Source organism: Vipera ursinii (assembly GCF_947247035.1).
Source record: "Vipera ursinii genome assembly, chromosome: 8".
Taxonomy (NCBI): domain Eukaryota; kingdom Metazoa; phylum Chordata; class Lepidosauria; order Squamata; family Viperidae; genus Vipera; species Vipera ursinii.
Window position 1 is genome coordinate 2,709,064 of NC_139519.1, and position 15,874 is coordinate 2,724,937.

The following is a 15,874-nucleotide window of genomic DNA, read 5'->3' on the forward strand; positions in this document are numbered from 1 at the left end:
AACCCATGTCCATCATCCAACAAAAATTAAAATAAAAATTAACAAAATATAAAAACAAATCAGTTAAGAAGAAAAGAAAAAAAGCTTGTCAAAAGGCAGACTTGATGGACCACTAGGTCTTTTTCGACCATCAGTTTTTCTGTTTTCTATATTTCTCTTTAATGGTGCAAATATGGTAACTGAAGCATGTAACAATCCTGAACTTCTAGATATAACCAAATTAATCCCCAGATTCTTCTAGCTGCTACTTTTTTTTTTAGGAAATCTGAATTCAGGAGAGGAAAAAATGGCACCCATGTGGCACCAACCGGCATCAGGGAAAGAGTGGCAGATGAGGTCCGATTTCTCCAAGGCTTCCTTTGCCTGTAGCTTTCTCAGAGTAAGCAGCACACAGACATTGTGTTGCTTTTTGCACAACCACCCCACCCCTTCAACTCTAAATTCACCATCGTTCTCCATTGTTTGAGCTTTTTTTTTTTGCTTAATTCCTTTCTAAGTTACAGAGTTCTTATGAGACAGCCAACTAAATCAATCAATCAATAGAAAAGAAAAATAAACAGAAACCTCTGTAATAAAAGAATAATTCCTCAGTTTTGGAGATGTTTAACTGCCTGGTGGTATTTTCTTGGCCAAATATGGTATCTGAAAATGAGAGGGTAGACTATCCCTTGTCTACTGCAACAAAGGAAATGCAGCCAAGACCTCATCTGACCCACGGCAACAACATTCAGATACTGTACAGGGAGGCCAGAAAATCAGAAAGGGGTGAAACCTGAGAATCTGGCTTCTCTGGAATAATGAGCGCATTCTTAGAAGAGAACCACAGAACGCTGTCTTTCCATCCCCAGCAGTGACAAGAGCAAGGCCCAACTCACGTTATTGCAGAGACCTGGGTCTGATTTTGCGGCCATTCGACAAAGCACACCACTCGCTCAGGCAGCTCTGCTGTGGTGGAATAGTATCCTTGGGGGAATGAGAGTAGCAAAGCCAACAACCATATAACACAGATGACAACCTTGGTGGCTGCAGCTGATAGCCTTGGTTTCAGAGGATGGATAATGGCCATGTATCTTTAAAAGAGAGAGAAAGGGGGGGTGTTAAAATGTAGCAAGAGAATATTAAACAACCAATAAAGAGAGAAGTTGACATTCATCTGCAGCCATGTGTGTCCCCTTTAAAGATGCTGGGGGGGGCTTTTTCATTCTCCTGCCAGTTGAAATCCCCGGACGCCCCCCAGCCCACCTCCACTATGCTGCTTTGTCCCGCTCCCTTCCCATCTGCAGCTGGCAGGAAGCCACGTGCCCCAAATCTCAGAGACCCCACAGTGAACCCTTACCCAAAGGGCATCTGGGCTGCCATACAGTTTTGATTGTGACCGACAGTTCTCGGAGCTTCAAGTCCAGTCCCACCCAACCTCACTCCCAACATGAAAAGCCTCCTACAATTAGTATGCACAACACTGCGATTGCTCTTTGTGCTGCAGTTTTGTCCCCCATTCTATTGTTTACTGATTTATTTATTTTTATCCCTTGAAATAATGGTCAACCAGTTAATTATTCAACCTACAGACTACTAGGTGGCAGCTGAGAGATGCATCTGTGAGATGCAATCTAGTGGCTGTCAGGATTTTCACAGTCAGTGAATAAGCGCTGTGGTAGAGTTGAAGTAGGAGAAAAGGGTTTAGCTGTGGGGGTCAATTACCTTAGGATGTTGCATGAGCAGAGGAGGTGAGGGGCTGAGGTTCATGGGAGCAATGGCCAGGGGAAAGGAACTGACAAGCCAGACAAGCTAGAGAAAGACCAAAGGTCTTTTCAGCTATATTTCCCAGTTACGTGTGTTAAGCAGGAACTGTTAGTCAATTTCAGGGCTACCCACCTCTAGGTTGACAAGACTGACCAATTCATTTGCTCTTATATCTCTGCTTTTTATTTTGACTTCTTAAGTGAAAAACTTGTTAGTTTGTTAAATTTCATCCTGTCACTTGCAGCCCTTTCTTTTAATCCAGGTATGTCCAACTCACAGACCATGGGCCACATGCAGCCCTGGACAGCTAGTCATGTGGCCCCACAAGATCATAAAATAATGCTAATACATTATGTGATTTATATACATTAACTATGTTTTATATGCAGTCCAAGACACTTCATTCAGAGCAGCCAAGGCAAGCCAAAAGGTTGGGCAACCATGCTCTAATCCAGAGGTTCCCCAACCTTCTGGGCACCAGGGACTGGTTCCGTGGAGAGAGGTTTTTCCACGGACAGGAGAGTGCGTGGTTTTGTGTGCTGTCTGCATCCTGCAGATGGGGCTTTGCTTGTTTGTGCGGACCGGTTGCTGGCATGCTGTGGCCAGGTACTGGTCCACAGACCAGGGGTTGGGGACCCCTGCTCTAATCCATCGCCATTTTGGATGTTATTTCTGTCTTCTCAGCTACAAGCCATCTTTTGTGTATACAAATGAGATCAGTCTTCCCTCCACCCTTCATTCAAGGCATTAACATAAATACTGACGAGTAAAAGAACCTGAGTTGATTCCTGGGCGATCCATCTGACTTTCTTCCAATTTGGCAAGAGCCTTGGTGGAGCAGTGGGCTGATGCCTCCTTAAGTAACACCAGCTGCCTGCAATTAGTGCAGGTTCGAGTCCCACCAGGCTCAAGGTTGACTCAGCCTTCCATCCTTCCGAGGTAGGTAAAATGAGGACCCAGATTGTTGGGGGCAATAAGCTGATTTTGTAATAATGCCGCTTGGGGGGGGTGTGAAAGCCCTAATAAGCAGGCATATACATAGAATGAAGGCTACTGCTAAGCACATTGATTTGTGCTTCTTAGATTGTAAGCTGCCCTGAGTCTTCGGAGAAGGGCGGGATATAAATGGGATTTTTTTAAAAAAAGTATCGATAAGCATTCTGATACAGTTTCTGAGCTAGTTGGGAAACCTATGCTGGCTAACAAAATTAAAACAAATTCAAGGTTTTACACTTAGGCAGGAGGCAGGCAAATTGTATTTCTTGCAGATCTTCCAATGCACCATTGTTGCTACTAGTATTTTTACATTTTCTAAAATATACTTAATTTGTCTTATTCATTGCTGAATAAATGCTGACTAAAAGGTCTGGAAAGGACCTTGGAGGTCTTCTAGTCCAACCCCCTGATCAAGCAGGAGACCCTGTATTATTCCAGACAAATGTCTTGAAAACCTCCAATGGTGGGGCACCCACAATTCCGGGAAGCAGGCTGTCCCATTGATTGTTCTCATTGACAGGGAATTTGTCTTTCGTTCTAGGTTGGATCTGCCTTTGATAAGTACTTCTTGTCCTGCCCTCAAGTGCTTTGGAGAATAGGTTGACCTCCTCCTCTCAAGGACATTCCCTCAGATATTGGAAGACGGCTCTCATGTCAACCCTCGTCCTTCTCTGTCCTCGACAAGACACACCTAGTTCCCTCAACTGTTCATTGTATGGTTTCACCTCCAGATTTCTAGTCATTTTTATTGCTCTTTCTATACACTTTCTAAAAAGATTCTTTGAACAACAAATGCTGCTGAGATATTTACAACAGAGATTTATGACTGTTTGAGGAATGAGATGCAATTGTTTGAAAGATCCCAAATAAAATTTTAAGGAAAAGTTTTGTCATGGGTCTGATAAATGAGACAGTTCTCATGCTGCAAACATTGACCAATTTTATTTGTAAGAATAAATTGAAGATATTTGATCAGAGATAATGACTGCAGTGGTTTATGGTAGATTAGAAATGAGTGGGCTTTCTATGAGTTACATGCAATAATAGATTGTTAACAGAGAGTAGCTGTTAGTGGGTTCGTTTTTACAGTAGATAGATGCTAGATCAAAATGGTTGGCTGAACAGAGTTGTAGAAGTTCCTAAACTATGGACCTGTTTTGCAAGGGGCTAGAAGCTGTTATTGCTGAAATATACTTATTGGTATTCAACTGGGGGAGACATTCTATGTGTGTGTGTTTTTAATGCACATTTTCTTGTCTTGTTTAGTTTTGCTTTGTTCTTGTTTTCTTCTTTTTTCCTTTTAACTTTGGGAATAAAATAAAAACATATTGAAAAATAAAGAACCTTCTGGATTTTGAGCTTATTTTTTTAAATACTGGCTATTTCTCCCAGTGTGGTATTGTCTGCAAATATGATGCATTCCCCTTCTATCCTCTCATCTAAATAACTTTTGAATATGAGTACTGGGCCAGGACCCCCAACACGCTTCCCTCCATGTAGATGTAGTTCCATTGAGGACTACATGTAGAGCAGACATGTCAAACACAAGGCCCAGGGGCCGGATCCGGCCCGCGAAGTGGTTTCATGTGGCCCGCAAAACCATCCTGGAAACAGTGAGGGAACGGCCCCCACTGCCTTGGCCCTGGCCCAGAGACCCTCCTGCCAGAGATCCTCAGATCTGTCCCACTCCTGTCCAGGCCCCCATAGGCACCCTTGATGCAAATGATGTAGAGCTGGCCACGCCCACCCAGTAGGCCATACGCACTCTAGCCACGCCCACCCAGTAGGCCACGCCCACCCTTGCTATACCCACCCGGCCCCCTGAGGGCAACCACAATGCTGATGCGGCCCTCAATGAAATTGAGTTTGACACCCCTGATGTAGAGTGTGCTTGATCAGCCAGTTGCAAATCCATCTGATGGTGGCGCTGTCTATCCCAGATTATTCTATCTTACTAAGAAGTTGGCTGTGGTCTACTTTGTCAAATGCCTTACTGAAATCCAAGTACAGTATACAATGTTTAGCATTTTGCTGGTCCATTAATTTAGTCACTTTGTCAAAGAAGGCAATAAGGTTTGTCTGGCATGATCTCTTTTTGACAAACTCATGTTGGGTTCTAGTAATAGCTTTGCTTATTTCTAGAAGTTTGCAGATCCATTGCTTGAGGTAGAATTGATCAAGTAACATCCCAGCAGCCCTCTTTACCTGCTGATGTGTCAAAGCACCAGAGGGAAAGACAAGAAACAGTGGTTGGAAACTTATCAAGGAGAGAAGCAACCTGGAATTAAGGAGACTTCCTCACAGTGAGGACAATCAACCAGTGGAACAGCTTACCCCCAGAAATCGTGGGAGCTCCATTGCTGGAGGTTTTTAAGAAGAGACTTGGACATTCACCTGTCTGGGATGGTATAGGTTCTCCTGCTTGAGCTGGGGGCTGGGCTAGAAGACCTCCAAGGTCCCTTCCAGCTCTATTCTATTCTAAATCTAAAGAAGCCTTTTGACTTTGTACAACAATATTTATTCCTGCATCTAGTTTTTACTGAGCAGCCCAACCTAGCAGATTGTGTAGTCCACAACTTTCTAAAGTGTCTTTTCATCACTCCAGTGCACATTAAACATTTAAAGTGCCTTGGTGGACCAAATGCAAAACTTACTTACTCCAGCATGAGGTTTCCCAGAGGCCAACTACATGCGAAGGTGAAATCTAATGCACTCTCTAGATCTTTTTATTATTGGGGATAATACATAAATGTCTTGGCTATGCCTTAGGATGTTGTCTAGTCCAAATTCGTGGTCCACACATCTTATTTGAGGAATGATTTGACTTTGTTAGGAAACTCTATGGGGTTCTTGCATGATGGAAGGAGAGAACTTTAACCATGCACATCTAGGTCAAATTGTTCTCCCTTTCTTTTTAAACCAAATAGCCTTTAATGGCTGGGTGTTAATTACTAGATTTCAGAATATATTTATTGACTTATTTTAAATATATCATTTTAAATATACCATCCAAATTACACCTGGTCACCCTGGGCAACTTACAACATTAACTTCTCTCAATGGGGGGAGGGACACCTCTATCTCCTGTTTATAACACAGCCCTTTCAGCAGTTCCAAGAAGATTTGTGTCAAGACTAACTCACACTTTCACCTATATTCCACTTCACTCTTTGCAGCTTGACAAAGACAAGGGTAGGAGGGGGGATGGAATGCAAGGGTGGGGGCAGTTGCATCTGAGCATTGTCTGTTCCTGTGGGAGAGTGCTCCATCCCAAGGACATATCGAGCAGGTGGCCTAGTGTGGCTCACTGGTTCCCATAACAAAATGAACAGAAGTGATTGGTGGACGTAACGGACTGTGGATGCCCCATAGGGAAAGCGGGGAAAATTAACGATGCTAGCTTTTGTGCGGGAAACCCAGAGCTGGTTTTGCTTCGTCTATGGCTATGCCAATATGGTTTATTCAGTAAAGTTTATACTCTTGGTAAAATAATGTCTCAGGAGTTTCTTTTTCTGGATCCGCCAACTGGACAGTTGACAGTTCCACAACCAATTGCACTCTGATACAGGGGACCTTGAGGGCACAGATAAACCCCAAAGTGGCTTCAAGAGTTCTCCAGGGGAGTGCATTATTTTGAAGAAACATGATCCTTCCATTGCCCCAGCATCCTTCCAGAACCAATGAAGCTTCTTGGATGAGAAGCGAAACATTTTCTTCTTCTTCTTGAAAAAGCACCTTTGAGACAAGTCTTAGGAATTCTCTTCCCATCACCGCCATCTTAAATACATTGAAAACATTGGACCATTGCTATTATAAAAAGATTTGGCATCTGCTGCTCTGATATTAAGCATGTTTATTTGGGGATATCATCATTTTCTAGTAGTAGCACAATCTTTATTATGAGTACTGACCAACACTTTATAAAAAATGTTGTAAACATTACAAAAATATAACTGTGTGTGTGTGTGTGTGTGCATGCGTTTGTGTGTGTAGTGGGGTAAGCTATCTCCCAGTCCTCACAAAAGCAAGACAGTTGGAGACCATGGCCCAGTCCCTCCCTTTCTGCCCCGGATGCAGGAGAGGGAGATGGCAAAAGCGCTGGGTGATGTGCAGGAGGCACCTGGGTTCAAGTCCTCCTTCAAGTACAGTCTGAACTAAAGCAGCAACATTGTTTTGCAAACATCACACTCCCTATCCAGACCCTTATGTTTTTCCTTAAGGCCAAATTAGAATAAAAATAAAAATCAGGCTCCAGGAAAGTGTTCCAGAAATTCCCAAGTTGGCAGAACTACAAATTCCTCCTTGGCTAAAAAAATTGTTCAGACATGTGTCAAATAGCATCAAGTCTCCACTCTTTTTCTTTCCTTCCACAGTGTCTGGTGAGATTCCCAATGTTCTTCTTGCTTTGATTCTTCCTTGTTTCTAGTTAATTGCAAAGAAAAACTCTGCCACCAGCCCTTTCTTTCTTGTTCCAATGGAAACAAGTACCCATGAAGTTGGCTAGCTGATCTAAATCTTCTCTGCTTCTCCTTTAGAAGATCAAGGTTACCTGAGCAAATGGGTGCATTGGCTTAACACAAGTTCTAATTAAGAAGATGCTTCTAAATAGCTTCAATGTATTGGTTTAAAGCCCCTCAGAGCTGATTTTAACAAACTCACAGACAGCCTAAAAAAATTCCATGGATGAAAATCTTAAAGGGGAAACCAATTCAAGAAGTGTGAGAAACTCTGAACAATATGATTATAAAAGCCCAGTCTAGCATAATACCACTGGAAAAGAAAAACAAGAAATCCAAAAAGAAACCAGCATGATTGCACAAATAACTCTCTGATAAAAGTAAAAGATAAAAATGATAAGTACAAAAAATGGAAAGAAGGACACATAACTAAGGGAGAACATCAGCAGATAGCCTGAATCGGCAAAGATGAAGTCAGGAAAACAAAGGCTCAAAATGAACAAGACTTCAATAAAAGTCAAAGATATATCAAAGAGCCTTGGTGGAGCAGTGGGCTAATGCCTCCTTAAGTAACACCAGCTGCCTGCAATTATTGCAGGTTCGCATCCCACCAGGCTCAAGGTTGACTCAGCCTTCCATCCTTCCGAGGTAGGTAAAATGAGGACCCAGATTGTTGGGGGCAATTAAGCTGACTTTGTAATAATGCCGCTGGGGGGGAAGCCCTAATAAGCAGGCATATACATAGAATGAAGGCTACTGCTAAGCACATTTGATTAGTGCTTAGAATGTAAGCCGCCCTGAATCTTCGGAGAAGGGCGGGATATAAATGGGATTAAAATAAAAAAAATATATATAAAAAAGTTTCGTTCAACATATAAATAAAAAGTAAAGGAAACACTAAAAAGAGAAGATGGCATAGAGAGAAAGCAGAGCTGCTTAACTCATTCTTTGCATCGGCCTTCATGAAAATAGAAACTATAACCCTAATCCTACCAAAAATATAACCATACAAGACAGACTAGAAATAGTAATTAAAATAAGCAAGAAAATGGTAAGAGAACACCTGCCTGATCTTGATGAATATAAATAACTGGAACCTGATGGACTACATCCCAGAGTTCTGAAGGAGCTGGCAGATGTTATCTCAGAACCATTGTACCATTATCTTTAAAAAATCTTAGGACATCGGGGAAATACCTGAGGATTGGAAAAGAGCTGATGCGGTTCCCATCTTCAAAAAAGGAAAAACAGACCCAGGATACTACAGACCAGACAGCCTAACATCAATACCTGGGAGGATCCTGGAAAAGATAATCAAAAAACAGAACTGTGAACAACTAGAAATTTGTAACTGGATGACAAGTCATATTCAATGAGTAGTCCTCAATGGCACTACATCCACATGGAGAGAAGTAAGCAGTGGGGTACCACAAGGTTCCACCGTAGACCCAGGACTCTTCAATATCTTCATAAATGACCTAGACAAGGGAATAGAAGGGGAAGTCATCAAATTTGCAGATGACACTAAGCTGGCAGGACTAGCCAACACCCCAGAAGACAAGCTCAGGATCCAAAAAGATCTTGACAGACTTGAACAATGGACCCTATCCAACAACATCTTCATCACTGGAGGCTTTCAAGAAGACACTGGACAGCCACTTGTCAGAAATAGTATAGGGTCTCCTGCTTGAGCAGGGGGTTGAACTAGATGACCTACAAGGTCCCTTCCAATTCTATTATTCTGTTATCTTAACATGAAATTTGATGTGGAGAAAAACAAGGTTTTACACCTAGGCAGAAAAACCAAGGGTACAAATACAGATTAGGTGAAACCTAGCTAAAAACACTAACTGTGAGAGGGACCTTGGAGTCCTAGTGGACAATCACTTAAACATGAGCCAGCAATGTGCTGCTGCAGCTAAAAAAGCTAATACAATCCTTGGCTGTATAAACAGAGGCATAGATTCAAAAATCACATGAAGTATTAATACTGCTTTATAAATCCTTAGTAAGACCACACCTGGAATCCTGCATCCAGTTTTGGTCACCACATTACAAAAAAGATGTTGAGATTTTGGAAAAAGTGCAAAGAAGAGCAACAAAGATGATTAAAGACCTGGAGACAAAAACATGAGGAACAGGATTTGGCCAGTCTAGAGAAAAGAAGGACTAGGGATGACATGATAGCAGTATTCTAGTATTTGAGGGGCTGCCACAAAGAAGAGGTCAACTTATTTTCCAAAGCACCAGGTGGCAAGACAAGAAACAAGGGTTGGAAACTGACCAAAGAAAGAAACAATCTGGAATTAAGGAAAGACTTCCTAACGTTGAGAACAATTAACCAGTGGAAAGCTGGCCTTCAGAAATTGTGGGTGCTCCGTCACTGGAGGTTTTTAAGAAGAGACTGGACAGTCACTTGTCTGAAACGGTATGAAGTCTCCTGCTCCAAGGGTCCCTTCCAGCTGTATTTTGATTCTGATTCTTCCAGGTGTTGGTTAAAAGTGTTGGTTATCACCTATAAAGTGCTACACAGCACAGGGCCAGGCTATCTTTGTCCCATCAAATGAGCCCATCCCACCTTGTCATGCTAGGAAGGTAGGTTGCAGACTCATAAGTCAAAGAATTTCCACTGGGAGGGGTCCAGGAAGAGAGCATTCTCTACCACAGCCCCCACATTGTGGAACGTCCACTCCACAAAGGTGAGGAAAGCCCCCAATCTCCCGGGCTTCCACAAAGGGATTGAAACTTGGCTCTGAGGTCTGGTTTCCCCCAAACACAAAAGCCCATGCAAGCATGGGGCTGGCTGGCCCCAAGAGGAAACCCCCCACCTGTATTAACTAATGCTAAATGCCCATCTTGGATTGTTTTTATCCTTTTGAAATGTTATAATGTTTTTATAAGGTTTAATCTTAAATTAATTTTAATATTAATATGAAGTTTGTACATTGATTATATATTGATTATATTGTACACCACCCAGAGCCCCTCTCTGAGGGAGATAGTTAGGAGATAGATAGATAGATAGATAGATAGATAGATAGATAGATAGATAGACAGACAGACAGACAGACATGACAAACTCACATAACTAATTAAAATAATTAACCAGGAATTAACAGGATGGGAAAGTGCCATAACTGTGGGGTGGGTTCACCTTTTCTTCCCTGACATAAATCCCCTCCTGCACAACTATATTCAGGCCCCCACAGAGGAATCCACATTTTCTGGGCTGCTGTGAAATCACGGGGCTCACAGCCTTAGGGAGGGGAGCAGGTTGACAGCCTGCTGCTTGGAGCCTAACTGGACGTTTGTCCCATTAAAACCAGAGTCTTCCTCCCCCACTTCAGATCAGCCCTGGGATGAAGCTCTAACTCTGCTCTCACACAGGAGATGCAGCCAGAAATCTCCTGAGTGGCCTCTGGTTGAGTCTTCAGCTAAAACAGACGGGCTTCCCATCCTCCTTTCAGGCACGGAAGCAAAGCTTTTGCCGACTGCTGTCACGCCAAACCCCACCACACTCACTCCCTGCCCTGACTGCCTGGTCAGCTTCAGCTCCACTTGCCCGGCCTCCCAGTTTAACCTCTGCCCTGCCACAGATCCAATGCCAGGCTGAGTATGGCTGGTCCTCTGTGGCGTATGTGAGACCCCAATCTCCCATGCCTGGCGATTTCTGTGGGCTGGCTTTGTTTTAAAAACCTGGCAGGCTTAGGATGGGGAGAGGATCTGAGGAGAAGCCGTTGGCCACGGGTGCAATATTTATTCTGCCGCGAGGATCTCCTGTGAAATGTTCTGCAAAGGATCCTGGGGAGGTGGAGCTCTGTACTCCCATGTTCCACATCCAGTCCCCTTTTCTGCTCAGCTCAGTTCAGCCCCATCCTAGTATGGCAAGGGGCTGTTTTCTATCACTTGGTGTGCAACATAGACAACAAGGGAAAGATCAGGCAGTTGCACCTCTTCATCTTTTGTCATTGGATGATGGGAACATCAGTCTCTGCTTTTAAAGGCAACTCAAATACGTCATTAGAAATGGGGCTTTCATGGACTTTTTCAGAGCTGCACCTCACGGCCTCATCCATCAACGACAAAAGATGCATGCAGAGGGACTGCACATCCTGGGGAGGGGAGGAGAATGCACTGGGAATCTTACAGAGAGAAATGTAAGGGGCTACTTGTGACTAAAGGGATTGTTCATAACCCCTTGTTGAAAATGATTAATTGCAAATAGATTTTGCAAGGAAGCTACCAAAAATACTTGTTCATAAGATTTACGGACTGCCTCAGCCCCAGTGGACTGAGCATCATGATTTGATTTCCATGGTTCATTGGCTATTTGCTCAAGAGGCTGTAAAGGAAGAATTAAAAATAGAGATGAATTTGTGTGTGTGGGGGGGGTGATGATATGTTTCCCCTCCCTTCCCATGAAAGTCTACTCAGAGGAAAACCCCATGGTGATCAGTGGCATTCATAAGGATGTGCATGAAACTTTGCCTTTCCTATATATACAATCTTTTATAGAAATTATTTGTTTCTTTACTGGACTTAGATGGCCAGCTATCTCATATAATGACTCTATGAGGCTCATACCTATAAAAAGGAATTAAAAATAAAAATACAGGTAGTCCTTGACTTACAACCACAACTGAGCCCTATATTTCTGTGGCTAAGTGAGACAGTTGTCAATTGAGCTTTGCCCTGTTAACTCGAGGACGAGCTTTACTGTTCTCTCTAGGTTCCAGACCAATCACCCTTGCAACTCAACCGTCCTCCTAGCCCAGGGGCAGGCAACCTTGGCTCTTTTATGACTCGTGGACTTCAACTCCCAGAATTCCTGAGCCAGCCATGCTGAGGGGAAAGGGAGAGGTTTCCATGGTGAGCCATGCTGGTTCAGGAATTCTGGGAGTTGAAGTCCATGAGTCATAAAAGAGCCAAGGTTGCCTACCCCTTTCCTTGCCCAATGCTCAGGGGAAGTGTGAGGCCTTCATAGCTCTCCAGAAGGCTAAAATGGATCTCTGGTGGGATCTGTTCAAAAATCTGCAATAGCCACCCAGAAGATATGCCTCTAATATCCATCAGATTGTAAAGGGGGGGGGAAACTAAGATCATGCCTTCCCCATCTAACCTAGTAGGGTGCAGGTATCCTTAAGGAGAGGTGGGCCTGAGCCATGGAGGGCTTTAAAGGTGAAGAGCAGCACCTGGAATTGATGAATTAGTCTGTCTGATGTTCTTTCCAGTGTTTGAAAATTACATATCCCACCTCCTGGAGTCAGCTCAGTCTATTCTTTCCATCTTTCTTTACAACAGACCCAAACCACCAGGAAGTCATCCTGCACAGGTGGGGTTTCCATTAAGGTAGCTACACCTCCTCTTCTGAAGCCTTTGTATCCCACTGTGCCTCAGACGCTACCTGCTCTGAATTCATTCCCATCTGGAATGGTTTTCTTAGCTTTCAGATGTAAATCAAATCCCAAACTAAAGCAGGCAGAAAAGCGATTGAAACACACATCGGAGAACCTGACAAATAATTTTTAAGTACCTTTCCTTATTTCTTTCTTAGCATAGGTCCTGATAAGCCATCACCCTTCAAAATGTGGTCTATTTTGACGCCAGCAATAGCTGCTGCTGACTCTGCATTTAGCCTAGAATCCTCACCTTGCAACTGATTTGGAGCTGTAGAGTTCATGAATGAAAGATGTGACCAAAGTTGACAACTTATTTCACTTATCTCCCCTGTCCTGTTTTTATAATACCTTGCCTGATTAGTAGCTCTGGAGAATTCAGAGGAATATACACCTTTTCATGCCATTCCAGCACACAGCATAATGCTTGGGTATTAGAGAGCCAGATCTTTCCAGCTCTTATTTCAATGTATTTATTGGTTTTATTGATACATTTCTAACCTGGACTCCACCTCTCCCAGTGCTGAAGCTTCTGATCCTGCAGTTTCTCCAAAACGATATAGCATCTTTCCATCTTGTACTAAAATTGCTCACTGATCAATAGTTCAAAATGCTGATACTTGAACCAATGGAACGTTGGTGTGTTTTAAATGCGTAGGAAATATTCTGCACTTAAATAATCTCACTTCAGCAATAAGAAATGCCCGTCTTGTCATCGGCTTCCACAGTAGCCCACAATTGCATACCTGCATTTTGCCCATTTATTTAATCAGTTTTGCTTTTGACTTCATCCACTCTGCTTTTCTCAGCTGTGGAGAGATGAGGACCCAAACCCTGATGTGCGAACACCCACTCTTCTATTCTCAAATTCTCCAGACTCGGAGTAACCGCTGTTGAAAATCCTAGGTTTTAGGATTTTAGGTTTCAAAAGCAAATGTCCAACAAAATAAAATAAAAATAAAATGAAGGACACATTTTGCATTATTCCAAACCACTAAAGACTTGTAGCATATGCAGAAGGGGAGCCTTCTAAATTTTGGCCATTGGGAGTCCATGGATGGCAGAAACCCACCCTCCTTGCATGAAATGAAAAGCATTCATTACAGCAGAGCAATAACAGCTACACAGATAAAATTCTGCAGCCCTGACATCCAAATTATGGTGGATGAAGCCCGCAGGGAATCCCCTGCCAGCCCTGGCCTTTTAACTGGCATGTTACAAGGGAAAGCAACACATATTCCAGAAATGCAAGAAGCAATCATCTAGACATTCATCTTTTTTAGAGAAAAGCCCCGTGCCTCAGACCCTCCCTCCCTGCTTTTTATGGTGAAAATGTTTCAAAGTAGTCTAGAGGGAAGTAAAACATTTTCCAGTTTTGCTGTGGTAGTTAAGGGCAAATGTTTCCCGTACTGCTACCATTCTACTGTACAATAATGAATGTTTTTCATTTCATGTATTTTGTGTTTCACAACACAAAAAAACCTCCATGAAATTCTTCCCTGACAAATATTAAAAAATTGGGAGGGGGGGATAAAATCATTTGAAAACCCCAAAGAGCTTTACTCCTGATAAAATATAAAGGCTTGGATACCTTCAGATTCAAAACAGCCTTGGTGGAGCAGTGGGCTAATGCCTCCTTAAGTAACACCAGCTGCTTGCAATTATTGCAGGTTCGCATCCCACCAGGCTCAAGGTTGACTCAGCCTTCCATCCTTCTGAGGTAGGTAAAATGAGGACCCAGATTGTTGGGGGCAATAAGATGACTTTATAATAATGCTGCTTGGGGGGGGGGCAAAAGCCCTAATAATAAGCAGGCATATACATAGAATGAAGGGTACTGCTAAGCACATTTGATTTGTGCTTAGATTGTAAGCCGCCCTGAGTTTTCAGAGAAGGGCGGGATATAAATGGGATTAAAATAAATAAAAATAAAAAAAATAAAAAAGCAATGTTTACAAAATATGGGGAGTGAATCTCTTTCCCCCCCCCTTGGGAAGGATCACAGAGAACATTTTTCAGTAAGCCAGCAGATCTCCACACCCTGCTGACCATCACCGGTGCAAGGAGACTCCCACCCTGCCTTCCTGACCCATGTCCCAAGCCCCCCAGAGGCAGCTCACTTTTCCAGCCTCCATCAAACCTCACCCAATTATTACCAGTGATTGAAAAGCTGGTTGGGAACTGGAACCATCCTGGACCCAAAAGGTTCCCCGAGCAAGCTCCACAAGGGACTTTGGTCCAGGCACTTGCAGCCCAACTAGACTCACAGGAGGCTGTTGTTGTGAGGACAAACTGGAGGAGGGAGCACCGGGCTTTCCACTTGGGGCTCCTGAAGGTCGGGCAGGAGGGGCACCGGAGGAAGGGCTAAACCTTAGCATCGCCATCAGCTCCGAGCTTGTGGGGGTTTCTTTTGTTGCTGTGCCTGGGCACCTTGGGTAAAGCCAGAGTGCTTCTTTAGGGCATTCTGTCAATCCAGAATGGATGGATTCCGTAACAGGGTTTAAACCTGCACAGGCCTCTTGTCTTCTCTCCAATTCAGTTAAAAAGGGGGGGCGGGAGGGGGCTCACTCGGATGTAGGGGGCGAAAAACAGTGGGAGGCACCAACGACGGCACCCAACCAGCCAGGCTGCTTTGAGCGAGTCTCTTCCTCTCGGCCAGGCCTCCTCACGAGCTCCTGGGGAGAACTGCGCCCGCCTGGCTTTCGCGGGGACCCGGCGGCTTGGCAGCGCTGTTGGGGTACGAAGCCCAGCAGCCACTGAAACCACCCGATGCTGCCGGACAGCAGCAGAGAGCCCGGGAGGGCCGGCCCGCCTCACTTCGTAGCAGCCCATTTTGAGCCCAGCATCGGGCAGCCCCTCCCCGGGGAGCCCTTGCGGGACAGGCAGCCGCGCGGGGGGGGGGGGGCGCCGGGGTCTCGCTCGGGGCGAGTCCCGGGCATCAATCACCGGCGCTCCCTGCCCTCCTTGCCGGGGCTCACTGGGGGCCAAAGCGGGCGGCACTTGCTGCTCATGGACGGGCGGGATAAATTTCCTCGGCAAAGCCCGAGCCCGCCGCCGCCTTCCCGCGGGCGCCTCGCCCGTCCCCATCGAGCGAGCCTCGCCCGGCTGCTCGGGCCCCGGACGGCGGCCGAAGCCCTTCCGGCCCCGAAAGGTCCGCGCCGCCGGGCAGGGCGGGAGTCTGGAAGGAGCGGAGCCCGCCGCGCCCCGCGCCCCGCCCGGCTTCCTCGCCTCTCCCGCCTGAACGCGGCGCGGGCTGCGTCTCCCCGCCGAGAAGGTGCGGGA

General features: G+C 44.7%; 2 protein-coding genes across 2 annotated transcripts in view; both read right to left on the reverse strand.

The window, feature by feature from the left end:
• BOLA3 (bolA family member 3) overlaps positions 1–15,874 on the reverse strand; it is a 460,366-nt gene that overhangs the window by 160,489 nt on the left and 284,003 nt on the right. The window lies entirely within an intron of this gene.
• The window catches only part of LOC310644099 (substance-P receptor-like), a gene marked incomplete at its 5' end in the record, with an annotated part of 69,905 nt that overhangs the window by 36,704 nt on the left and 17,327 nt on the right, over positions 1–15,874 (reverse strand). The window contains one exon of the mRNA XM_083368871.1: positions 876–1,070. Within this exon, the coding sequence (XP_083224997.1) occupies positions 876–1,070 (195 nt within the window). The remainder of the gene's footprint in view (positions 1–875; positions 1,071–15,874) is intronic.